At 35.0% G+C, this 27,568-nt stretch overlaps 1 protein-coding gene across 5 annotated transcripts in view; it reads right to left on the bottom strand.

The window, feature by feature from the left end:
• LOC145690108 (uncharacterized) overlaps positions 1 to 27,568 on the bottom strand; it is a 127,561-nt gene that overhangs the window by 23,099 nt on the left and 76,894 nt on the right. For 4 of the 5 annotated variants that reach the window (XM_081764684.1, XM_081764682.1, XM_081764683.1 and 1 more), the window contains 11 exons: positions 26,516 to 26,666; positions 25,410 to 25,543; positions 22,023 to 22,217; positions 20,604 to 20,800; positions 20,138 to 20,246; positions 14,866 to 14,985; positions 13,574 to 13,717; positions 13,091 to 13,267; positions 9,649 to 9,852; positions 6,989 to 7,139; positions 2,013 to 2,179 (listed from right to left, as the gene is read on the bottom strand). In XM_081764684.1, coding sequence (XP_081620810.1) covers positions 2,013 to 2,179; positions 6,989 to 7,139; positions 9,649 to 9,852; positions 13,091 to 13,267; positions 13,574 to 13,717; positions 14,866 to 14,985; positions 20,138 to 20,246; positions 20,604 to 20,800; positions 22,023 to 22,217; positions 25,410 to 25,543; positions 26,516 to 26,666 — 1,749 coding nt within the window. The remainder of the gene's footprint in view (positions 1 to 2,012; positions 2,180 to 6,988; positions 7,140 to 9,648; positions 9,853 to 13,090; positions 13,268 to 13,573; positions 13,718 to 14,865; positions 14,986 to 20,137; positions 20,247 to 20,603; positions 20,801 to 22,022; positions 22,218 to 25,409; positions 25,544 to 26,515; positions 26,667 to 27,568) is intronic. The other variant, XM_081764686.1, reaches the window with a different exon arrangement.

The raw sequence follows: 27,568 nt of genomic DNA, 5'->3' as shown, positions 1-27,568 counted from the left end.
CATATTCAGCAAATACTCAATAGTTGAAACTAGACGAAAAATTAGAGGAGCAAAAATTAGTACCTTTCGAGTTTATTCATAAGACTGCTCTTCACAAGCTGTTTATTATGATTATACTATATTTGTCTTTGGTACAATGTTTCCATACACAATCACATTTCTTCCACTATTCTACGTCTTTTCATCTTTATTTCAAGATAGAAACAAATCCCATTTACTAGTTCTTGCTCTCATTGGGATTAAAAACACATATCCCGTTAGATTTATTTGAATAAATATGCACTACAAAAAAATATAGTGTAGGCAAAATAAAACTGGATTGGAAAATATTTAAGACTGACGAGGAATTGATCCTTGTTAATGAACAGAACTGCCCATCACATAAAATGTTGGAAATAGCTTCCGTTGATGTCTATGCAGTTCTGTGCTCGATTTATCAAACTGAGACGAGCAGAAGCTCTGCCTGAGGGATAGCAGCAATAGTTTTCAATTTTCTGATGTAGTTCTTAAAATGTGTGAGGATTATTTGTGTACACTTTACCTTTTATTCTGTCCCATAGGTAAAAAAATCACGGAGAGATCAGGCGATCGAAAAGGCCAGGAGATTGCACTACCTCTGCTAATTGTCCTGTCCTAGCCGAACACCTCATGCACTCGTAACAAGGTTGACAACGCGGTGTGTGTTGTTGCTCCAAGAGACGCAGCCAAGAAAAATTGGAACGAAAAAAGTAGAGGAAAGAAAGTTGAAAGTATTTCCACAAAGGAGCAGAGCCACATAAAGTACATTGGAAATGAGAAAATATGAGTTTGCCATTATGTAAACGAGATCAAGAAAGTCTTCTCGCTTTGAAATAACAGAAAAAATAAATTTTGAAAACTTCGACTTTTATCAGAAAGGTTTTATTTTTCAATATTAACTACATTTTGAAAATAAAATGAAAGAAACTGCACAAAGTATTAGCCAGCTTGAAAATATAAATACAGTCGTTCATTTTTTTAGAGTTGATTCACAGATGGATTGAACTGATTCTAGACATACCGGTAAGCGTTAACAATTTGGTGTTATGATGCGAAAATCAGATATTGTGCACTAAACACCAAACCTAAGAATATGCAATGGCTCTTCAAAGTACTAACACGGATTTTCTAATGCATAATGGAGCATGTTCTGTGAATTCACATACTCTGTTGACAGACTGCACCACGTCTCATCTTAAGAAATATAGAACTGAGGATCCAAACGTCCTGATTCCATTTCACTCAAAAACTACTGGTAGAACTCGACATGCGAAAGTGTGACTGAAGGCTTTAACTCATGCATAACACTAAATTTGTTAAGTATAAAACTGCAGGGCCATTTTGATATTTATACATGACAATTTCAATTTCCACTTTCACAGATAAACGACGTTGACATTTCACTGGACTTCATTCCAGGCTTTCCTTCACGCGAACAATATTTTGTGGTGTTTGAACTCTCTTCTGATAGTTATGGTTTTTATTCGCTAGAGCCCGTTTCGCGCCATTTTGCCAGCAAGCTTTGAATTGCAGACTGCTGGAGGTTTTGCCAAAATAATTCCATTCTTAAAACTCTTACTTGTGCACACGGTTCTGCAAATGTTTTTTCACGAAGTACGCTTCGCATAACCTTGACAACGAACATCCGCTATTTTAAACACCATTTCAAAAAAAAGTGAGAGAGAAGCAACTGGTTGTTGCATTAATCCCGTTACTGTTGGCCATTTCCAACATTTTCTGTAAATAGCAGTTCTGTGCATTCCATGTCAGGATAATTATTTTCCAGATTAGTTTTACTTTGTCTACCCTCTATATAGTAATTGTTTTGTGAGTTGGTGCAAGCAGTATTTATCACGTTCTACAATTTATTAGAGGAAGACATGCATTCCATGTGATATAGATAATCAGTTAGTATAAATCTATTCAATTAATGAATTCTATAAATATAGATCTGTCGAACACGTGATGTAACAGTGCAGAAAACGCCGAATTACCTGAGAGCTGAAATTTTGCAATCCTACAGCTGCAGTGCCTGATTGTGTACCATAGCCTTGTAAGCCAAACGGTGCCCCTGTTTGATGTAGTGGAGGTCCAGTGGGTGCTTGCTGTTGGACAGCTTGCAGAGTAGAACTGGCGGTCTGATAGAATCCTGTTTGTCCACCTGCATAAATACAAGTTACCAAATACTATTATATATACACACATGGGGAAAAAACTAAAATCTAGATACAATAATTTACAATTTTCTTAATTCTAAATATGAACTGTGAACCAGAAACACAAATCGTATTAAATTTATCACACATCACTAACACATTTCTAAAAGCAATATCAAATTTTATTTTTAAGTTTAATGTCCCACAATTATGAACCGAGGTTAAGGAAGACGGTAAAATGATGAGATGGATAATGATGGAAATCAAATGGGAGAACCTCGAGAAAACCCACGCACACGGTGTTTGTCCACCACAAGGTCCACTTGCCGAGAGTTGGGTCAAACCAGAAACTCCACGCGCCAGAGGTGCGCGCTCTACCACTGACATACCGCTGTCCCATCAAAATTAATAATAATAATTTAATACTACTACTTCCAAACTATGCTATGCGAGGTTGGAAGTCTTTATACAACAGTCGTCTGTCAACAGATATCAGAGCTTAACAGTATGACATTCCGAGACGCGCTTTTCTGCAATCGATTCAGCGTCCCAGGACTAGGTTCCATCTCCTTTGTTAACACTGTACTCAAATCGGAAGTGGTTCAAATTAGTCATTTCCGATTTCAACTTTTTGTTCCCGTTGAACGAGAACAAGGTAACAGATAGCAAAAGCGGATTTTTACAATCGATTTAGTGTCTCAAGAGAACATATACTGACTACCCGCAACACTATTAAAACCGAAAGTGGTTCCAATTTACTATTACTTCCGGTTTCAATACTAATTTCCATACAGCTAAAATGATAAAAGATATTGAGACTTATCTCTACCATCGATTCAGCATCTCGGGAGTAGGTTTCATTTCCTCCGTTAACCGTCTATTTAAACTAGAAGTGTTAGAAATCAACCATTTCCGGTTTCAATGTCTATGACCAGTAAAAAAAAGATAGCGAGAAGCAATTTTTTGCAATCAATTCAGTGTCTCAGGAGAACGAGTCATTACCACCAGTAATATTTTACCGAAACTGGAAGTAGTTGAAATTTACTAGTACTTTTGACTTCGATACCGATTTCCATATATCGGCCCGCGGTGGCTCAATGGTAGAGCTTTCACCTCTGGTGCATGGGGTTTCGAGTTCAAACTCTGCTCACGCCAAATGAACTTTGTGGTGGATAAACACAACTCGGGTGCGTGGATTTCCTCGCCGTTCTCCCGTTTCCTCCCACTTTCTTTATTCCACCATTTCATTCATTTCTCATCATTACAGTTTTCTTTAGCCTAGCAGGCATAACCGTGGGACATAAAACTCAAAAATTTCATTTTCATTTCATGATTTCCACATAGAGCAAAAACGGAAAAGACTCAGCGTCCCAAGAATAGATTCCATCTCCTCCGTTCACCCTCTATTCAAACCGAGTGTGGTAGGAATCAATAGTTTCCAGTTTCAACATCGGTTGTCGCAGAAGAAAAATACCGATAGAGAGAAGCTGTTTTTGAATCGATTCAGACAAGAGAACATATCACTACCAGCCGCAAAATCTACCAAAAACAGAGGCGGTTGAAATTTCCCAGTTTCAATACTAGGGCTATTTTCATAGGGCATAAACAGTAACTCAGCAAGTAATGGCTTTTAGATATGGACTGAGTGTCCGAGGAATACGTTCTATCTTTGATCTTAATCCTCTATTCAAGTAGTTATAGATGTAATTTGGAAAAAAAACTGCAACATGAATATGTAAGTTTATTGTGAAACTACGCCTAACAGCCCAGGGAATCAACATAACGTCTAAGTGCACGAATCACGCCAGGAGAAACCTCGGCGTCTTCTTCTGCACACTTATTTTGGAGCAAAAGATTTCGTCGTTTCACAATAAACTTACATGCCCATGTTGCAGGTTTTCTTTGCTGCGGACTGTACAAGTTTCGAGTACTGAATCTGCACAGTTTAGAAGTCTAACGTAGTTTCACACTATGAAACACACTATTATTATTATTATTATATAATACCAGTGAAAACAATAATGTAATAGTTTTGTCCTACTTAATAACACTAAGTTCTTGGGAAACGTTTATTCACGAAGGAAGAATGAGGCTCATTTCGCATAAGCAAAGTCCCCAGCCCATAATCGAATATTAGAATACTACGTAAGTTAATACGAAAAACCACGTTAGTTTGGCCAAAGGTTAAACAGAGGAGCGGAAATTGAGTCTTACATTAACATCATCATATCTATAATAATAAACTATTTTTTACGTGCTGACAACAGCAAAAATACAGTACTGTCTTATTCTGCATCATTTCAGCACTATAATATAGTGCAAGTGATAAATTATGATTACATCTTTAACATAAGTTATTATTAATAAAAACACTGACAGAATAGTGTAAGTCAAATATTAAAACAAAGAAATGTCAAAAATTAAAAGTAAAAATAAAAGCTACTAAGTTACATTAAAAATTCTAAAATAGTCATATTTTAGGATATGCATTTATTATAACTTGTTAAAATCCTAGAGATTAAAATATGTTTTCTATTATGTGGTTGCAATAACATGTTTACCATTGTACCATATGTTGAAACTTTAAAATCTACATGTTTTAAAATTTAATCCGAGGTACACTCATGTCCAAAATGATTGTCGCTGATCTATAATTGTCTTTTTGTAAGAATATAATTTGATAATGATTCTGCAGGGTACTTTTAATACTGATACTATGTGTATAATCGGGAAATTTATATTTGTGGTAACTTTCATAGGAAAAGAATTATAAATACGAAAATTAGAATCAGTAAAACAAAATGTTGCTAAATGGACAAGAAGGTTTTATTTTCGTTTTATTGTTTTTTTACTGCTCTTTTGACATGAAATTTTCCACATACATGTCTTTGCCAATTATAAACATACTAACATTATAAGAAATACCGGGTGAATTAGTTATCAAATTATATTCCTACAACAATATATTTATAGACATGGGACAATAATTTTGGACAAGTGTACATTGGTTGTCAAGTGACTTTTCTACAAATACAGATTCAATCAATTTTCTTCTGTCAGCCTGTCGTTCCAATTTATAATATGTTATCCAATATTAATACGTGCTAGAGTAATAGTCAAGTCCTAACTTAAAACAAAGTATTCTAATAAAACATTTTTGATCCATTTCAAGTTTGTTCACGCGACTATTTGTTAGGCAGTTCCAAGTCACCGATGCATATTCTAGTTGCGACATTACCAGTATTTTATATGAAAGTACATACAGTATATATTTGACTGACAAAAAGCAGGCCATTCATTAAAGATGCAACCGATTATTTTTCTTGCTTCATTACATACATTTTTGTATATGATCACGAAAGTGTAATGCCCTGTCAAATGTTACACCTAAGTCCTTCATTGTGTCAATAATAATAATAATAATACCATAGACGAGCTATGGTCAATCAAAATAAAAAGTTTGGACTTCAAACTATTTTCAATACGACTTAAACTATTGGCTGTGTTATATGAACAAAAGAACGCAGTAATCTGTATAAAAGTAAGTCTTTTACAACAGAAACTTTAAGATCTTTGCCATGCAGTTCAACTGTGCTGACTATTTGACCATCTGTTGTATGTGATAAGCGGCATCTTATTAAGCTTTTATGTTAAAAATTTGGCCCAACTGTAATTAAACATAGCTCGCCAAAGACAGTTTCCCAAGGTGAGTGTAGACTCATTTTAAAAGTCTTACTAACTACTATTGAAATATATATTAAAAAACCAGACTTTTATATTATATATATATATATATATATATATATATATAAAAGAGAACGTACAATTCTTTGTCCGCTCATCACGCTAATACGGCTGAACCAATTTCTTTCATTTTTGGGGGGTTATTAGGATTTGGACCCTAGATGGTTTTTATCATATCACTTTAATTTTTAATTACCAGTGTCTTGAGATAATTGACCATTCAAGTGTCCATAACGTACAAATCCTTTGTTATTAGTTCATCATAGGTAAAAATAAACGTATTTATATGCAACCCGCATGACCGTGTCACTCGGCGGGTTAACATAAATGACAGGCGATATACAGCGGAAAATAGCTTGAATCTTCTGTTTAAAATTTTTTAATTGATTTGCTTATTTTTACAGACACTTTTACAATATGCCAGCACCGGGATGACCGCAGCGAAGCGGGGCGGGTTAACATAAATGACAGGCGATATAATGTTAAGATTTACTGCAATCTTCTATGGTTTTTATCATATCACTTGAAAGCGAAAAAGTAAAAATTATCTAAGTAACAAAGTTTATTGCGTTCCGGGGTGACCGCAGCGAAGCGGGGTGAACGCTGCTAGTATATATATATATAGTGGCCCAAAAGTCGGTACACACTCCCGTACTGATCGGTCATGACATTTTATATCACTTATTGTTATCCACACAGATATTGACTTAGTTTCTTCTTTATCTATTCTTAATTTATTTTCACTTATACCTTAAGTTCGGAACAAACCAAAGCAAAAATAAATTCATTATCAATAAATTAACACGTCATACTTGATCAATGCTGGTCTGTATACCTACTGTTGGGAAACCCTGTATATAATTTAATTTGAAGCCTAGTCGCTAATTCTTATTAACAGTTGACGATAACGCTTCTGGGAAATATGGCATAAGAGTATTCGTCTAGTATTTGCATTGCGTGGCCAGTGCTCATCAATTTCAGTAGATTCTTTCACAACTTGTATTTAAAAGAAAGAAAAGAACTGAGAATGGAAATTTAACGAAGTAAGGATAAAAGGTAGAAGTATTTACCTGCTGAACCTGAGTAAAATGACGTAGGTGGTTGAATTGCTTGTACTACACTGCTCTGAACAGGGCCTGGACGCTGCACCATCTGGGAACCCGATAGATAATTCTGGTTGACGTTTAGAACTGCCTGACTTGGGTCATACTGGATATAAAGCTGAAAAAGAAATTTTTTCCTTTAGTCACAATGTTTTAGTGTTTTCAGTGGAAAATCTGTATCTAATGAATTTTTGCACATACACAGATACAAAATAGATGTTTGCTCGCATTTTAGTGCCAAACATATTAGTAACCTAAGTTCTTCCACTTTACACTCGACAACCTGAGTTGATGGAATATCATGTCCACTCTGGACTAACTGTGGGACTCAATGAAATAATCTTGTGAAACATGCCTCTGAGATTAACGTACTTACGAGATTCGAACATTCGGCTTGATTATACCCATATATACCAACTGTTTGTTGTAAAGAAAATGAACGACTCTGGTAGCGGAAATGTGCAATGGCTCGTTAATGCTGTTGCTATTAAAGAAGTTGCAGTGCATGTGAGGAAACAGACAGCGATAGCCTGTTTATTAGCCATGTCCAGGCTACTCTGGGATGATTTTGGCTATCGAGCTTAGCGACGGTCAATGAGGCACTTTTCGTTGTCGTATGTGAAGGAGCAAAAGAGGAGGAAATGTGAATGCCTCCTGCACCGATATGCAAACAACGAGCAGGCAGACTATCTTCAGTGAAAAGAAAATTGTTCACCATTGCCAAAATGATACGAATTCTCTGGGAAGCTATGGAAAAGGCTCCGAAAATCCAGTGTCAGTCATGATGTGAGGAGTGAGCCACGCTTCTTTGATGCTATGAGTCTCCATTTGTATGAGAAATGCGTGAAAACAGGCAGTCAGGTATACAAAAACACTATCCTGGAGCATATATAGCAAAGGACTTTACTACCACTTTGTTTAGAACTCCCTAATAGAACTTTCCAACAAAATGTTGCTCCTGCCCACAAGAGGAATGTACCCATGGGTGCCTAGAGCACGATGTGCTTGATTCAAATTCACTGATGACGGCCTCTAGAGCCTTACTCGCGTGGATTACAAACAGTGGGTAGAGCTTGAGGGTATTTCTAGAAGACCTGCCACGGTCGAAGCACTCTTTATTGGTTACAGTGGCGAAATTACATCTAGAGATGGTATATGGTGCAATAGACGTGTTGCCCGATAGACTCCGAGCCTGTGTGCATGCTAACGGATGAAATTTGAAATATAATCGGTTCAAACTGTTAAGACTATGTATGTTTCACATCTTTTTATGCATACTAAATTTCATCTTTTACCATATCGTTGGTTTCACTTTCTTCCTTTGTAACAGTATTTATGTGTAGGCTAGGTACAGTACTGTTTACAAAATTCCTGGTCTCCCAACTCTTTGGAATCTCAGTTTCTTCATTTACAAGCGGACATAAATCAAATAGCTATACTTTATTTTTTTAAAACTATTTCACGATCTTCATTTCAAGTCAATATACTAATTTGTGTCCTGGTACGGTTAAGATAATACGATCTTTTAAAAAGGTTGGACTTAATAGATACAGCTTTTTCCAGTACGGAACTTATAAATATACATCGAATTTATAAGTTTCGCTTAATTACTAACGTTGCTGAACTTTAGTTGTAACAGAACTATAATAATAATAATAATAATAATAATAATAATAATAATAATAATAATAATAATAATAATATTGCATACTGGAAATTACAGACAGAACTGCCCACTTACAATTTCCATACAAATAACATGCAAATAACAAAAATAAACATAATACATTATAAAATACAAATGATACATACACAGAAAAGGAAAAAAAAATCATGCATAAAATAAACATGCTGTTACATAAAAGAAAATAATACTCTCAGCTGATAGTGAAATGATTATATAACTGTCTTTGTATATTACTAAAATTATGATCAAAAATGTCAATAACACTGGCAAAATCATTGGCTACTGATAAAATTTTATACAAAGGAACATCATTGAGAAACTGAATGGGTTTAAATATTTTCGGATTATATTATTTCTTGTCGCTGTCCTTATGCCTGTATGTCATAACCTAAGTTTTTTTTTTTTTTTTTTTTTTTTTTTTAAATAAATAATTCATCTTACATGAACTCCATTACTTTTATTTTCTGAACAGAAATTCTATACAGAAATTAGAAGTTTAGTTTCTAGCGTACAGTATTAACGGTTTCCTTATAGCTTAGTTTGTCTCCTGTCTATCCTGTGGAAGCCCAAAAGCAGCATCATCCTTAGTTTTCATTATATTTAAAATATGTAACCATAGATCGTAATGTTCGTGCTTCACATCTTATCATTAACTTCAATTGCCAGTTAAAAGTAAAATAAATAATTAAGTTCCAGATATAATTATTAACATCATTAGTTATCACACTGTACCATATACTGTTACAAACTATAGGTTGAAAATAAACTGCAATTTCACAAGGAATTAATCAGTTATTTTAAGAGCATAATCATGGGTCAAAGTGAAAGTACACGAACTCCTGCATTAAAATTTGGAACAATCAAATATCACCAATGACAAAAAGGCACAATGAAACTGATATTTAAAAGCTTTCGAAAGGATTCACTGATCTTAACATACCTGAGACGGCTGTGGTGCAGAAGGCAGAGCCGTTCCTAATCCGCTTTGCTGATACGGTCCAGCTCCTTTGGTTCCGATTGCGCCTATCTGCTGTGACGATGGTTTCACACTAGCGGACATCAATGAATTCGACGTTGAGGATATCAGCACTGTGCTGGGATTGCTTGTTACATGCTGTGATTGACCAAATGGCCCTGTTGTTGCCTGCAAAGAAATTTACCTCAGGATATTTACGAGGAATCTCAATTCTGCTTAACAGAGTAACTGACATCGAAACTAGAATACTTAACCAAGAATAATTAAAAATACACAAATAAATTGGATTTGAAACCACTATTTACGTGTATTTTCTCTTACGGTATTTTTTTTTTTTTTTACAGTAATAGTTCGTGGTATTGAACTGAAGTATAGCGTCCCTTTCAATACTTATGAGATCTGAACACACAAGCACCCATCGAGAACTGAACCAAGGTCTCCCAGGCTGAAGGTGAGTAGGTTAACCATGTTGAGTAATAGTGCTAGTGTCAATTGGTTAAGAATTCAAGTAGAATATTATAGTGTAATGACTGATTTTTCTAATTTGACTCTTACCGGGTGCATCAAAAGTTCATCCTCAAACTTAACTTATTCATATCTGGTTCGTATTCTCTTTCTTTTGTAATTTGATTTTTATCACTACACTCTTTCGAGAGGAGAAGGTAATAATGGTGAGGGTAATGACGAAAGGGTAAGAAATGCGAAAATTGTTGCGGATACAAGCTGCATCATAGAACAAAGAATGCACTTGCTACATAAATTCAAGACACTGGGTGTGTCCTCAATTTCAATGGCCATGACAGTATATGGAAAAGTGAGACTGTTTTGATGGCTTGTCCTGAATGCATTGCTGGCTCTGCACGACAGACTATTTCAAAAGTGCGCGTGCTAGCCAATAGACTAGCGGGAAGAGCTGTGCCCAAACTCACGAAATCGGCGCTCACGAGTTCGGAACTCACGCTCACTCGACCTCAACCTCACGAAGTGAAGGTGAGGTTGAGTGAGCGTGAGATCAGACTGGTGAGGTAAGCGTGAGGTCGAAATGAGTTTGTGAGCGTGAGGTTGAGTGAGGTTAGGTCAAAGTGGTCACCTCTGGTCCCCTGTTTTGATTCAAACACTGGTTCACACGTTTCATCAGGTTGGCAGCAACTTTACGAAGATTAGAAGTGTTAATGTTCTCAATAGCACTGCGAATGTTCGTTTCCAGGTCTTGAATAGTTCGAGAATTGTTCTTGTATACCTCTTGCTTTAAATAGTCCCATAGAAATGAATAGCAGCGTTGCCGGGTGCATGTAAATAAAAAAATTATCATGATAATTTCAAAGTTTGTTTTTCATCGTTTTCAGGAATTGCATAATGTAGACAGATCTTTGACACACCTTCTGATCCACTGAAACATCAGCAGGGTTGCCAATTCAGTGTTAATTTATGAAAACTACAATTTCCCTGGTTGCCCCTTACAGAGGCTTCATCCGATTAGTTACCGGTGGAAATGAAAATTCTTTTTTCTGATCCATAGTTTTCAGGCCACTCCAAGTAAACAAACTGAAAATTAACGACAGAACATCCATACGTATGAGTTATGAGTCAATTTACATGTTTTGCAAAACCTTCGGTTACATCTGGCAACACTGTCAGGTTCCTAGTGTACTTCAATCGTTGCTTCCTAGTTTAAAAATATATGCATGAACAAAGCTTAATTTTGGTATAACCATTATTTGTGTATCACTTCTGGTTCAAAAGTTCTACTATCCCAAATTCCGGGTTGCATTGTATACTGGACACCCTGTACATATAAATGCCTTTAATTTGATGTATATATCATTATGTTTGTGCATATTTAGGAAGAAACTTCTTTGAAATCCTTATAAATGCGTAAAATTCCAAGCAGATGCTAGTAATTTATATTTTATATATATACACACACTGATAATTCAACTACTACTTCTCGTCTAAATTGTTGTACGAGCTACATACTTTCATTGTAAATCATTAAATCCCATACCATCCACTCCCTCTTAATACAACCCTTACAAGAATCCTCTTGAATTATTTAAATTTAATAACACAGTAACTGCATTTGTAAATTTACAAATTTCTGATATATATATATATATATATATGAAAGAGCTCATACAACATTTTGAAGGAAAAAGAGTTAAGAAATCTTCTATACAGTACATTTTATATATATTTCTTAACTCTTTCTCCTTTAAACTGTTGTATGAGCACTTTCATTGTAAATCATCAAATTACATACCATCTATTGCAAAAATTTCAATATCACAATAAATCTCTCTCAATACAAACCTTACAAGAAACATCTTCCATTATCTAAATTTAATAATATTGGGCTACATCTTCCCAATAAATTAATCAATTATCGTGCAGTTTACCAGGAAATAAAGGAATCTATATAAAAAAAAATATAAACTAGATATAGATATATATAAACCGGGTTTCGCCAGCAAGTATTTCGCATCCGAGATTTGAAATAATAGAAAAAATGTCAAAATACGCAAAGTAATGGAATTTTTGCTCCTTGGTTTCAAGAATAATGAACTAAGCTAATTAGAGAAAAGTTTTAGATGCATGACAAAGTAAACCTGAAAAGCAACAAAAATAATCGTTGTATAACCTAGAATAAATAAACAGAAATAATATGAGTCGCGATTCGATCATTGCAAAGATTCGAAAGATTAACTGGAATATGAGATTAAATTAAGACATTACATATGGTATGAAACTGAGTGACTGAACTACGGTATTAAATTGAATTAGTTAATATTTTATAAATGAAACAAGCTTAGTGGAATTACTGGCCCGCATTAAGAGGTGCTCTTCTAAATAAACTCGACAAATTTATTACTTTTCTTGGTCTAGATACGAACAATGAACGTTACATTGATTTCATGCAATGGAAAACTATCATTTTACACTACTATTAGTTTGAAATACTAATTTGATAGTTTCATTTTAAACTCTACGATTTTAACTTGGATGTTACTGGAGAATGCCTCCAGCTGATATTAACACGAAAATATAAAGCACCAACGACGAATGCGTTACCACACCGCTATTTCCGAGCTTTAAAGACAACCTAGAATATTCTTGATCAACATTATTAACCACAGCAAAGAACGGAATAATTTACAAAAGAGCTCTCGGTACTTACGAACATAAAGCCTGTGCACAAATATACGACCTGCTGACAACACTAGCGCAACAGCAAGTTAAACAAAGAATTACGGACCTTTTTTTTAAAAAAAAAATTAATGTATGTAAAACTTCGGTAGGAGGAATTTGGAATTATAGGACATTAAGGAAAGAAACTGCACTTCGTGAGGTTAATCTCGTTCCAGTCCTTGTACCCGAATTAGTCAAAATAGTATAGTAAAATACACACCTGAATGCGATACTGAGATAATGAAGTAGGGTACATATCTGGAGCAGCACTAGGTGGAGGATGTGGAGCAGTCGGAAGATACATGGACTGCTGATTAAATGCAGAAGTCTGACCTAACCCTTGTGACATGCCGTATGGATACTGAGAAAACTGCGAACGTGCTTGACCACCGATTACCTAGAAAAAAATGTACACAACCATACATAGACCGCGTAACTACAGACAAGTAAAACCACACTGATCAAAATTCGTTCAATTTTCTTTTCCTTGCAATAAAAGATGTGTTCATTACTGCTATTATTTCTTAAAGTTATGAAATGAGTACGAATATTTTTTTTTTTTTAAACTTAAATATTATGATTGATTTCTTATATTTAATTTATATTTTTTACTACAAAATTGTGCAAAATTAATGTCTTTGCTTACTTGCACCAAATGCAAGCCCGAAGTTTTAAAAATACATTTTCTTCACTGCAATCTTACCTGCGCACTTTCTATTTGGAATGGTCCATACAGACCTCCTTGGCCTGGAATCTGCTGTGAAGAATTGAATAATACTGTAGGTGGTGAAGGTATTGCTGACAATCCTCCAAATTGGGCAGCAGCGGCAGTGCCTCCTAGGGTAGGCTGAGGGAAAGGAAAGTTATTTCCATTAAATTCGCAACTGTTCACTATATACTTAAAAGTTAGTCATCATACTTAGGCAAACTGAAAATCAATGCTACTGAAAGATGTTTCATGAAATTTCCTTAAATTATTATTGCAAATTGTCAAGGTTCTTAACCTATTGCTTCACAGAATTCTACAGCGAAACTACTTTCGAAATATTGTTCAAATTTCATTAAAAAACCTAAGACTAAAAGAAGCAATGAAAATTAATTTGTACCTTTACGAAGTAAAATTCATGAAGTTGGGGACAGTAAACACCAAGTGAGGCTCGAGATCGCAGTTGAAAGTAATTTTGACAAATGTATTCTACCATCTCTCTCCTCTATGATCATAATTATTTCTCTAAAGATCAACAAAGCAGCGGCAAGCGAAGACAAGTTCTTCCATTGTTAGTAGTGATGCTGCTACTGCATAAGAAATATGAATTTTAAAGAGCAGCATCCACAAACAATCTTGTCAGTGTTTTAGGGAAAAGCCTTCGAAATCTTCACAATATGAAAATACGTATGGAGTACAGCCCTACAGCAGTATCAAAAAATTGCGTTTGAGAGGATATAGAATCCATCCAAGATAAAAATCGCTCTGGTCAAATCCGAGACTGCAAGGAAGGAGGAAAATTAACACCATATAGAGTAGTGTTTGCATCATTAAAATAGTTTCGGACACTGCTGACAACATTGACCATCTGCTCGCGCATTTTTAGCTAAGGATATTAACATGCGACTCGTGTGTGAGCATATTATTCCTCGTTGTCAACGATTCAAATATTCCACCTATTCACCTGACTCAGTCTCCTGAGTTTTATACATTTGTTTCCTGGTGGAGAAAATTTGAATGTACTTATGTGTCAGAAAATTAGAACTTGAGCTGGCACGAAGCATCACGGAAGGATACAATTTAGTTTCCAGTCCCCGAACTTCTAAATCCTACCTCATATATGCAATGCATGGTTTGAATTTGGAACATCTTCCTTTTTCTTGTATTTCTTTTTTCTTTTTCCTCTTTCTTCACAACCTCAATTCGTTACTTTTGTAGACTGAACAAACTATAGATAAGGCTGAAGTTAAGAATTGTTAAATATACACTTAATTATAAAACTAACAGACCTGATAGCTAATATGCCCGGCCTGAGCACTTGAAGTGTTGAATGGTGGGGGAGACAGTGGACCATTGTGTCCAATAGGAGATGGGCCTGCAGATATCACTGCTTGTTGTTGAGGTTTCACCTGGAATAAAATAAGTAGGGCACTGAGGTGACTATCACAAGTAATTCGTGCATAAAAAATTACTCATTTTCTTTCAAAACAAATGAAAACAATTAATTATAATCTAGAATTATACTCCGAATTGTAAAGTCCATGCACAGTGTATCAGTTTCCTCTGAGGTTTCAGAATTCAATAACAAGCAATGACAGCTGAAAAAATCTTAAGGTTTGTTTTTTGTTTGTTTTTGGTAGAAAAACAAGACCGAATGGTGGGTTCTAAAGGAATTTGTCACACTGGATTGTCACACTGGTGTATTGTGTTGATCTATAAACGATACAGTGAGAGGTAAATTTTTTGTCAAAATTTATGAAAACGTAGAACTTAAAAAATAAACAGATCAAAAGTCAGGAAAGCAACTGCACGGAAATAAATATTAATAAACCATCTTATGCTTTCTTTACCTTGGAACCGAAAACGCAACCTCTAGATCCTTTTATTTTTATTGTCACTGAAGTGTCGATATTACTTGACATTGATTATTTCGCATACATATACAGATAATTTTTTTCTTTGAAAACTCATAAAAATCGGTCACGTCCTTGTTATTACTACTACTACTATTTAAGTTTGGAAACTCCGAAGGAATTATATCATGCTGTGCTACACTACATTTCTCCATATTTAATGTTCACTTAAAAATATTTCGCATTGAACTGATGGCACAATAAAGAATAACAACTTTATCACTATCATAACGATTACATTAAAATTTTCTGAAGGTTAAGAAGCGATTTCAGACTATTCAGAATCTCTTGAAAACAAAAGGGAGTAAATGGTCCGAAACCTGAATAAGATTGAAGTGGAATACTCAAGTGAATTTTATCAACTCAACATCTAGCACTTAATACGAACAGACGAAATTACGAACAAATTACTACGAACGAACAGGAATTCATCAAATACATGTTGGTTTTCTTTCACCAACTGAGATCTTGATCTAGGACCAAAGAATTTCGCTGAGTAAGATTACCAGAATATAGCCTTCTGGGTAGCCAGATTTTGAACGAAGTAACACTAGTTCTGTATACTTAAGAAGTTACATAAAAACTACGAAGTAATAAACGTAGGAACAAACATTATTTAATTTCCATCCATAACTAAATTAATTCCAGTTACACCAAAGTACATAATTTATACTTTGAAGAAGTTTTTCCGAACAAATACACCATAAATAACCTGCTAATATCATTATATATATATATATATATATATAAATATAAATAATAAATGTACCTCTTCTAACCCATACTTTTTACAGAGTACTTTGTGCCAACGATTGAATTTCCTGTATGTTACCTTTCCGAAACAGTGTCTTGCAGTGTTAGAATTACAAGCTGTAGGAAATGTACGAAAAAGCAATTCACAAAAAACTAACACTATTTATGGAATTCTACTTGCCTGACTGCTTTTTTTTTACCCCCTCCTTCCTCTCTCGCGCGCGGAAAACACGATCAAACGCTCACACTGTTATGCAATAGTATAAATTCGCAATTTTCTGCACCCAGTTAGGGACATGAGAGTATGCTACAAAGAGGACGATTAATTTCACTAGTTTTAATTATTTAAACGTGTTGACATTGTTCATTTATTTATTTTAATATCTCTCTTTTATATTCTATTATGAACATTCTTAATTTGCTCTAAGATTTAACTGGGTAGATTGATTTAAATAATGATTTTAATCAAGATTTAAATTACTTGATTCTTTTAAATAAAAATAGTTTATTTAAATCAAATTCCGAAATAAATAAAAATAAAAATAAGTAAAATTCCGTTTCTGTTCTGCTATTTCGATTATGGAAGATAATAATCATAATACAATGAGATACAAATGTATATAAGCACAGTAGTATGAAAAAGGAGTATCATGCAGAGGATGATTAGGAAAAATCCCGTTTTGAACGGGTAACGGGTGAACCCTGCTTTCTTTTCTTCGTAACACAGGGTTTTTAAATCGTTAACTATGCAAACAGGAAAATCACCACTTAAGACGAAAATCATTTTGTGTCCACGTCTATTTGTTTATTTCCAGATAATAGGGGCGTATTTAGAGGGATTCGATCCCCTCTCCGAAACAAAAACACAGACAAAAGAAATTAAGACTAGGCGAAATTTACGTATCAAATACATAGAAGTTCCTAGAAATCGAAATACAGCAAATTTTGAATGCGTTACAATATCGAATAATACTTTTGATAAAGTGGATACTTACAAATATCTACGATCAATATTAACAGACGAAAACTATATTCACGAAGAAATTAAATGTCGACTAAAAGCAGAGAATTTATGTTATTATTCAGTTCAAAATCTCTTGTTGCCGCGAATTCTGTCGAGGAATTTGAAGCTTAAAATATGTAAAACGGTAATCATGGCTGTTGGTCCGTATGGTTGCGAAACATGGTCGCTTACCATGATGGAAGAGCACACACAAAGTACTTGAGAACAAGATCCTGAGACGAATATTCGGATCCAAGAGGAACGGGAATGGCGGAAACTTAGTAACGAAGAACTACATGATTTACATGGTTTACCAAACATTGTTATGGTCATCAAGTCTACGAGACTCAGGTGAGCAGGTCATGTACTCAAAATGGAAGAAAGTAAGAACGCTTTCAAAATCTTAACTAGAAGACCAATCTAACAATGACCATTAGGAAGACCTAAGCGCAGATGGGAGGACAATATTAAGATGGATCTCGCAGAAATAGGAATACAAAGTAGAAACTGGATTCAGTTGGCTAAGGATAGAATGGAGAGCTTTTGTGAACGTGGCATTGAACCTCCGGGTTTCATAGGCCATAGAGTTAGTTACTTAATTTTAGGCGAAAATAATGTACTTTATTTGTATTTCGTACGGATAGCTAGTTCCGATTTTTTTTTAATGCCCCTGACAAATATCAATAACTTTCATGAAAAGAAAAGTGTCATGTTTATAAATGTTGCAGTACTTTTTCCTTAATGCTTAAGAAACGGTTTGGGATATAAATAAGTTAATGATTGGGGATTAATTCAAAATTAAACCCTAATACTTTTACTTAAATGGCATAATTAACATTTAATACTAATTCCTAATGTTTTTTCTTAGTTCGCGACTTGTATTATACGAGGTGAAAGATTTGATTTAAATTTTAAAAAATCGATTTAAAGAAAAAAAGATTAAAAAAAAAAAAAAAAAAAAAAAACGATTTTTTCCACCCTGAGATTTAAACATAACAGATGAACCTAATTTGGGAGTGCGGAGTCCTCATTTACCCACTTTGCTTACAGTCCTTATCATTCACAAAACAGCAGTTTATGGCTTCTATTTTGTAAACTGAGCTCATTAGCTTCTACAAGAATACCTGAAGCTCCTGATAAAGTGTTTCCCGAACGAAGAATGAGATTTTGAGAGGAATGAAAATGATCTTGTATCTCTTTCTTGGTTTATGGTATTTTTGACTTGCCTGCCAATTTTAATTTTGCAACCAGTGAGGTATACTGTATACAGATCCTTATTAATTTAATTGGAGTACCTGGAGCTGGAAAGACGTCAATGTCTGAGTTGGCAGTGCTTAGGTGGCGACCATAGCACCGGGATGATGGTAGTGATGTGTTACTTCAAACTTCGTACTACGGAGCAAATGAACGGAAATGTAAAGCAAATTGAGCAGACGGTGATAGTATAAAACTGGCAACCTCTCTGATTTTCAAACAGGGCAAACTATTGGCGCTCCGTTATGTGGTGTAAAAGTGACAAAAGTGGCAAGTGTAATGGGCGTGTCACGAAGAACAGTGTACAAATGTGAGGACAGTCTACAAAACTCACGGCAAAATCATCACATCGGTGAAGAGGAATAGTAGTCGGAGGAAAACCTTCAGTGATACTTCTCGCCGAGCATTAAAAGCAGATTGTCACTCAGAACTGTAGTGCAAAAGACGGAGGAATTCAAACACTTCCCACAGGGTGTGTCGACTATCATGGTCCGTCGCGAAGTACTGGCATGTAGATACGAGTTTGGCTGCACAGGCGAAATCGTTGATAAGGAACATAACGCTTTAGCACGACGCCGTAAAGATTAACATGAACCGTGTGGACGGACTGGAAAACGGGAACATGTGATATGATCGAATAAGTCATCGTTCACCTTATTCCAAACCATGGGCCGTGTTTGTGCGTGCTGGACGCCCAAAGTGTATGATCCGCAGTTTTCACCCAACCGTGAAACACGACGGTGGCTCTGTGATGCTGTGAGTCGCAGTAGGTCCTGAGTTGACGCTTACCAGCTGCACCACTGCTCGTTATTATGTCGCCATTTTAAGGGACATTATGCATGCTGTTTATGGGCAATAACGTTATATTCCAGAATGATAATGTGCCAATTTGTCCAGCTGAGCTGTTACGGTGTGGTTAGAGGAACATCTCCCTGGGCCCGCTCAATCCACAGATCTTTAACATAACTGAACACCTGTGGTGTGTTTTAGAGACACAAATCTGCCGAAGATTTCCGCTTTTATCTTTTCTCAAGAAACTGAGTGGTACACTAAACGTGGAATGCTGTAGTATTTCACTTGCTACCATTCGCGACCTCGACTCCATCCCACGTCGCAGTCATAATAATCTGTAAATTGCACTTCTTTTTGGGAGGGGTCCATTAAATCGATAAAGATCTGTATATCAAAATACATAATTTTTAGGCACTTGGTAAGATGATCAGGCAATCAAAACGACACGTATGAAATGGTGTGTTGCGTAACTTAATTGCTGGCGACCAATGCTATGCCAGTTTGAAAACCAAACCATCCAGCCTGGACTGAAGATAAGACTCAAAAGTACTGCATTGCGTTTCGATGCACTTGCTGGAAGCCACTATACAGGAAGACAGAAGTGGCAATTAAATAATAAAGTCACAAAAGCCAGAAACACGAAAAATCCCGCCCCCAAAGAGCCGGCTTTTTTTTGCGTCTCTAATTTCTATTAACTTTAAAGAGAAAAATTTTACTCTGAAAATATTCTTACGATCAATGAAAAATCGATTATATGCTAATCGATTATATGCATAGCTACGAGTATATGCTAATTCTCTTTTAAATCGATACACAACTCAATTATATATATCTATAAAAACTTACCTTACATACATTACTTGAAGTAGATATTGGATCATTTTTACTCAAACTTGTCACAGTCGACACCGTGGAACCGCTAAAACTGTTGGATCCTTGCAAAGATGGACCTGAACTGAATATCAGAAAGAATATGACTATTAAATGTAGAAAAGATTGACAAGAATTGAGATTGTATTATCAATGTTTTTACTGAAAAATTTAAGAGTTTGAACTTACGGTTTAATATACACTATGCGTAAGCCCAGAATACCTATTTCATATACTGGTAGCAATGGAGCTTTTAATTTAAATTATGGGACGTCAGTACTGAAACAGTAAACATAAGTTTTTATTATTATTATTATTAAACCAACGAATATTAAGAACTGCATTGCTAGGCAATATGAAAACAGCTCAATGATTTAATATTTATATTTCGGTAATTAACTGCAAACTTGAACTGGTTAGAAATAAGAACAATTATCTTTACCTGTATCCTACTTCATTAGAAGAGGACTCTTCTCCAGCAACAACTGAAGTCTCAACATTCTTAGTAAAAGACGAAGAATCTAATCCCGCATCTACTGGATTTCCGAAAGTTGGTGTGAAAGAGGAAGACGTCGAAGTACCACTTCCATCCTCGCCATGTTCCAACACTGTAGGCATTGCTGGCATACTTTCCCATACCTGTGAGACGTAATGGGTATTAGGTTAAAGCCTAAAAACTATTTGCATGAGCTGTTTTAGTATAAATGCTAAATGCCAAGTATTCAAAATTTAATACGTCCACACAATTTGTAAATAAATATTGATTTCAAACGTGTGCGCTTTGTTAAGAAGCCCATAATCGATACAAACGTAAGCAGTTCTCAACAATGAAACATGTGAAGTCCAAGACGACAATTCAGATTATGAACCAAGTTTTTAAAATATTAAGCGTCTCGCAACTTTCCTTTGACAAGTTTTATTAGTTTACTTTTTTGTAAATACTGATTGCTTTTACTTATAACAATATACTGCACTGAAATAAGTGTTCTTCCAATTTTCGTGTTATGTACTTTTCAAACGGCCATGAAACACGGGAAAGAGCTCTACGGGTCATACGTTGAAGACACCTGGTATACAGTGAAATTACGAAGTATAGCAGAATCACAATGCCCAATAAGGTATTTGTTTTCGAGGAAATAAACATACTAAACCTTTTCATTCAAATCAATTCAATTGTTAAGTTCAATGACCTTAATTCCAAACCAACACTGACAAGGCTTCTTATAAATTCAGAGACTAAAGAACATCCGTTAATCCCAACCTATATAAAGCGAAAATGTGTCTATGGTTTCTAAACCGTGCTCCGTTAAAATATTACAAAAAACTCCTTTCTTTTCTGAAAACTTGTTTCGTCGTTACCGCTCGGGTGAAAAATTCTATTAATGACTATCTAATGTAATGTTTACTCTACTTGAATTACCATCCTATGGAGTAAACATCACAACTTTAACATTTGACAACCACCCTTCTTAGTTATTGCGAGGACTTAATACTTCGCTCTGATTAGTTATTGTAACAACACTTACTTCAAATCGGAGCTATGCGAGTTTCTTAGCAATGTGAAATATCAATTTTCAGCGTCATGTTCACAGCCTTATCTCAAATGTGACAGACTGTTTCAGACGTTTGGTAGATAAGGAAGTTTGGCATTTCTCCCAATCAGGAACAAAAATTTTATGTTCAAAAAGTGGGTATAATATACAGCTGTAGTTCTGGGATCTGTTTCATTGTAGATTACCCAACCAGTTTACATTCCTACCCTCTTTAAAATACACAAAGTTCCTCTAACATGTGAATGTTACAGTATTTCCTTGAGGAAGCGTCACTTCTACGAATATTGTATAAATTGAAATTTACTAACCTTCTTCACAGAAGCAATTTTGAAATTTAATTCTGCTGTGGATGGCGAGATAGGAGATTGAACACTGGCTGCCATGTGAATTGACCGTGGTAATGACATACTTTTACTACTAACAGGAACATTCTTTTCTTCAGTCAGCTGCGACAAGTCAGAATCAAACGTAAAATCTAATTTCATGTCGGCGTTATCTTCATTCTGCAACGGAAAAAAAAAAATGAAATCGTAGCATTCAGAACGCTACAACAGAATATACATATATAAAAGAAATGAAGCACAGTACTACAGTTATAATAATAAAAAAATAAAATAAAATCACAAACTACTACTTTTAATTGATTTAACACCTGTCTTCAGCTTTACAGTGAAACATGTCTATGTCGACCACCATCGGTTCAATTGAAAAGTGGCCAACTTACAAAAAATAAATGTGATTGATGTATTTTTAAAATAGGATTTCTAGTATTTGATTGTAAAATTTTAATAAGCAATGGCACGATAGCTACTTATACAGTACTAGAAAAAACTACTACAGTATTTTTAATGTATGTACCTTTATCTTCCCGAAAACTAGCCTGGCACACTCAGCTTTTCGAATTGAAAACACAACACAAATAACCATAAAATAGAAATGTATGTAGACAGCTAATTGAAATTGATATTGTAGCACACTGAGTTATTCAGATTGAAAAAAGAAAAGCAAAATTATAAATTGAACAATTTATGTGCAGTTTATGTGACTTTCTTTCGACAATGACAAATATTTTCTGTAGATACCTTTCGAAAAAAATAGCATATCAGTTATTATACAAATTTATTCAGTACTTTTATTCTTTTTGGCACATATGTACGTTCTAATTTTGTAGTTAACTATCTCTTGTTAATGAGTACAAGTGTTTCCCTCGGAGCAAAAGATGTTTTGAGAAAAACTTAAGGGAATTCATATCTCATAACCACTGCTACCAAGCCGTCAGGTACCAATAGTTGACAATTGCCATGGTTAGCTTTAACCTTGGGAATTTTCCGCAATTACTAAAGCTCCCCACTGATGAAAGGAACTGATATAGCTAATGGTTTTACCAAAACAGACAGGGTAAATAAATACGTACAACCATTTCCTGAATTCCTGTACGTGCTTTTTCATATTCACATCTTCCTTGACCAACCCTTTCTGAGGGTAGTGTTCTGGCCATTGACCTCCAAGAACAAATCGTGCGAACCTATGCTTCTTTGTGTCCAATCACAAATACAGAACATCTTTCTCTCATATGGGAATACGAAAGAGTTAAGAAAAATACCAAAACGGTATTTTGCGTGGCCAAGATACGCAGGTAAATTTATCATCATAGGGTAAACACTGCTTCAATGTGGCCAACTTACAGAGTAATAAGTAAGGTATGTCTTATGGGGAAAATGCAGGTTCAAGACGAACCAGGTCAAAATAAGCAGGTGGCCAAGTTCACAGGTTTTACTGTAATATTTCACTTGCAAGAAAATACTAGCCTTTCATTTCTCTAATTTGGAAACCACTGAGAGGATATGGGTATTATATATTGTGATCAACGTCCTGATAATGATCGGTTTCTTAGAACCAATACTACTGACCACAGTAAAGGAAACTAAAACTAACAGTCAGTTTTGAGATACCACCCAGCAGTATCCACTGAAGGTTGAACTCCTACGACTTATCCCTATATTTGGAAACTGCACAGTGCATTTAGAAGTAAAAATTTACATATTTCAGATACAATAATACAAATTACAACTTTCCTTTGATCTAGACAAACTATGGAAAATATACATAATACAAAAATAACAAGTTTTTATTTTGTATTTTACCACCAATTTACTGAGTCATACGAAAGTGCAATGAAAAGCTGATTAATGACAAACCCGTGTAGAGAGGATTAAAAAAAAAAAAAAAAATACCGAAACAGGAACACCATTTCAGGATTTCCAAGTATCTATACGAGCTCACCTTTAGTGTATATATACAAAGAAGATAATTCGGATTTAACTGACAATTTGTAACAAAATACAGTACACACACGACTACTATTTTAACTGCCGACATCTTTCCCTTTCCTCAATTTAATACTATAACTTTTCTAAGCTTTTGCAATTTTTAAATAATTCCAAAAAATCCTTAATATCGTTCATACTGGACTTGGTCTTGAAATCCATTGACAGAAATACTAAGCCTTCTTTTTCTTCTTCGTAGACCTTTCTCGATAAGGGAAAAAAATATTTTTCCTTATCCCTAAATTTTCACATACGCAATACTTGTATCTACTTATCTTTCTGTAATATCAGGCATCAAAATATAATTTGCCGATGTATATATGACTCATTTATGCTGTTCGCCAATGGTATATTTTATATAACCTACAATCGCATACGGCTTTAGTCGATGACTACAGTTACTTACTGACACCTATGATTCTTCCTCAGTGAGAATGGTACATTACATAGATTTTCTTGCGCCCAGTAGCCAGGTTGTGTCGGTTCATGTGTGTCCAACTTAAATTAATTACCCGTTACCCTAGCTTCGTTTCAGTTTCCTCCTAACGCCCTTACTAGACCGAAGTATTGCAAAACATTGTTTAATATTCTACAACTGAGACAATTCTGTTTATAAAAAGTACAAATACGTTATTTTACGGACACAACAGAACCTATCGCAAGACGGTGACAGCTATCTCATTCCATCAATCAGTAGGATTCTTGTGCATAGAACGGGAAAGACCGGCAATATACCGTAGTGACTGAGACCAGATTCTAACTGGAAGATGGCTGGACACGAACATCTCAGAAACATGTTCGCGAGTTGCCATGGTTAGTGTTTTCCAAAGGCAGAGGGAGGACTGTGAAACCAAAACCAAATCACAACCAATCGCATCTCATTTTTAATGCCATATGTCGCAGACTGTCAAGGTTGGTATAGCAGGATAGGGCGAAAACTGTGGCATAATTAACAGCAGACTAATAGGGACAAAGCAGAAGTGTGTCTAAGCATACAATTCACCATACAATTAGGTATGAGCCTCTGCAGTTGACGTCCCACGCGTGTACCAACGTTAATCGCTCTGTAAAATCAGTGACGATTGGAATGAGCACGTGCCAATCGTCACTGGACCGCAGAGGAATGGCATGACGTCGCACGTTCCGATAAATTACGATACTTCATCCACTTATCAAGTTCTCATTGCTTCCATATCAAGTTGCACTTCTGCTCTCCAGCGAGCCAACGTAGAAACAGCCAGGTAGTTACAATATTCTGTCTGGCAAGTATGCACCATCCTTATAAATTGGGACTTACGTACTTACGGTATTATCCATTTATCTTAAGGGGAAAAAAATACAGTTCAATGGAATTCACATACTGCTCACCTTCGTAAATGATATGGGAAGTTGGATGGGGTCATTCTTATTCTCTCCGGACTTATTTAACTCATTTCCACCTGCTTTATTATAGGTTGATACTGCGTGAGATCCATCTTCACCGTCCTCATTTATCTTCCGCTCTGTAAATGTTATAGGAAATGGTTAGCTGCACATTGTAACAAGGTTTTATTGTTAATTGGAAATAATATTTTACGTCATTGAAGCTGTAAAATGCATATTTCCAAACAAAAATAATTTTCTTAAATTGTAGTAATAAAATTCTCTCTCATTTCAACCACACTAAGTTAATGAATATTACAAGACGAATGATGAAATTATCTAAGAGATTATAAATAAACGAGAGAAAGTCGTGTGTACATTACATCAGCTGACCTCTTAACAGGCCTTATCATGGCCAAATTAAAATACTGCTAGTTTTACAGTAATTATGTAATATCTTCAAATAGATAAAAGATAATCGAAAAGTTGAACAAAAGTGCCCTAGACAATATCATTTTACATGAGATACTGTTATCGTAACTTACTTATCGGCTTTCAATTTCCAGCTACTTTGAAAATCGTCATTTATTTTCGCGTTTCTAAATGCCTGAAATGGAATGCTACTAGGTGACTTGTGATAACGGTAGCTCATGTAAAATAATATTGTCTAGAGTGTTTTTGTTCCATATTTCGATTATCTTTTATCTATTTGAAGATATCATATAATTACTATAAACTTAACGGTATTTTAATTTCGCGGTGGTAAGTCCTCTTAAAGTAAGCACTCAACCACTTGTTTCTACTTAGTTACTCATATGCAAAATGAGTAATACGAATTTAGGAAAACAAAACGACTAAATGAAATTTTAACTATACTACTGTTCAGTCTACTAAAATGTAGAATCAGAAAATTTTGGATAATTGAAACAAATTTATATTCACAGAAAATTTAACGACAGATCACTCCGATCACTACAGATGATTCAATTAGGAACTACGTATTATTATTTCGCTCGGGGCTCATCGAAACATTATTATAATGCTGGATTATATCAGAGAAAATACATTTATAAAACAAAACCAAGCATGCTAATACAGTTTAAAAATCTAACCTCTATTTTTCTCAATCCTTTGGTTTTTCAAGTGAGAATTATATTTAGCCTTCATTGCAATGTCCGATGGCGAGGATTTATAGTTAGTATTCTCAAATATTATAGTTTGCACAGGTGCAGTGGTTCCATCTAAGACAGTCTTCTCTACAGCCTGAAACATGTATGAACATTTTTTTTTAAAAAAAAGGGAGAGAAAAAAAAAACAGTACAGTACGTTTTATTCTTCACTTATAAGGAGAAGGCAGACTTTGGTAAGTACAACTTCGGGGCCATTTTTGCGATGTGGTAGTGCACATTTACAGAGTTAATATTACAAACTGAGAGAGCGCAATGGCCGAAAATAACAGAAAAACCGTCTTAACGTTTTCTACTCGCCGCATATATCGTAAGACGCGCAAACTTATCAAGTGACGGCGTGGCAGAGTGAGAAGAACCTGAGACTCAAGTGTATAGGGTCCCGGGTTCGATTCTCATTCGAGTCAAACTTATTTTCGTTTTTTGCTTCAAGCAATAAAGTAGCATTTGTAACTATAAGTAAAATATTAATTCACCATATGCTTATAATGTATTAAAACAATAGAAATTTTCAATCACTTGTAAAATCTTTCAATGCTCCATGTTAACTAGCAAAAAAACCCGTAAATATACTGATATCACGAGTTATATTACGGTTACGACAGTTGTTGTGTAATAAATATTCTTGACGCTTCGTGTCTACATCTGTTGACAGTGTGCGAATTACAAAGGAGTTGAGGGGGAAATCCCCTTTGCTAATACTGGATGTTGCTATAAACAAAGGAGTTTCCCCCCCCCCCTCATTCCCCTTGTAATTCGCACACTGTCAACAGATGTAGACACGAAGCTTCAAGAACATTTTACACAACGACTGAGGTGACAATATTATTTACAGAAGAGATTCAATTTTGTTCCTAGTTAACATGGAGCATTGAAAGATTTTACAAGTGATTGAAAATTTCTATTGTTTCAATACATTATAAACATATGGTGAATTAATATTTTACTTATAGTTACAAATGCTATTTTATTGCTTGA

This window comes from Thermobia domestica, chromosome 7 (genome assembly GCF_964235325.1).
Source record: "Thermobia domestica chromosome 7, izTheDome1.hap1.1, whole genome shotgun sequence".
Classification (NCBI taxonomy): domain Eukaryota; kingdom Metazoa; phylum Arthropoda; class Insecta; order Zygentoma; family Lepismatidae; genus Thermobia; species Thermobia domestica.
The sequence above is the reverse complement of the archived record's forward strand: the minus strand, read 5'-3'. Positions and strand labels throughout refer to the sequence as shown.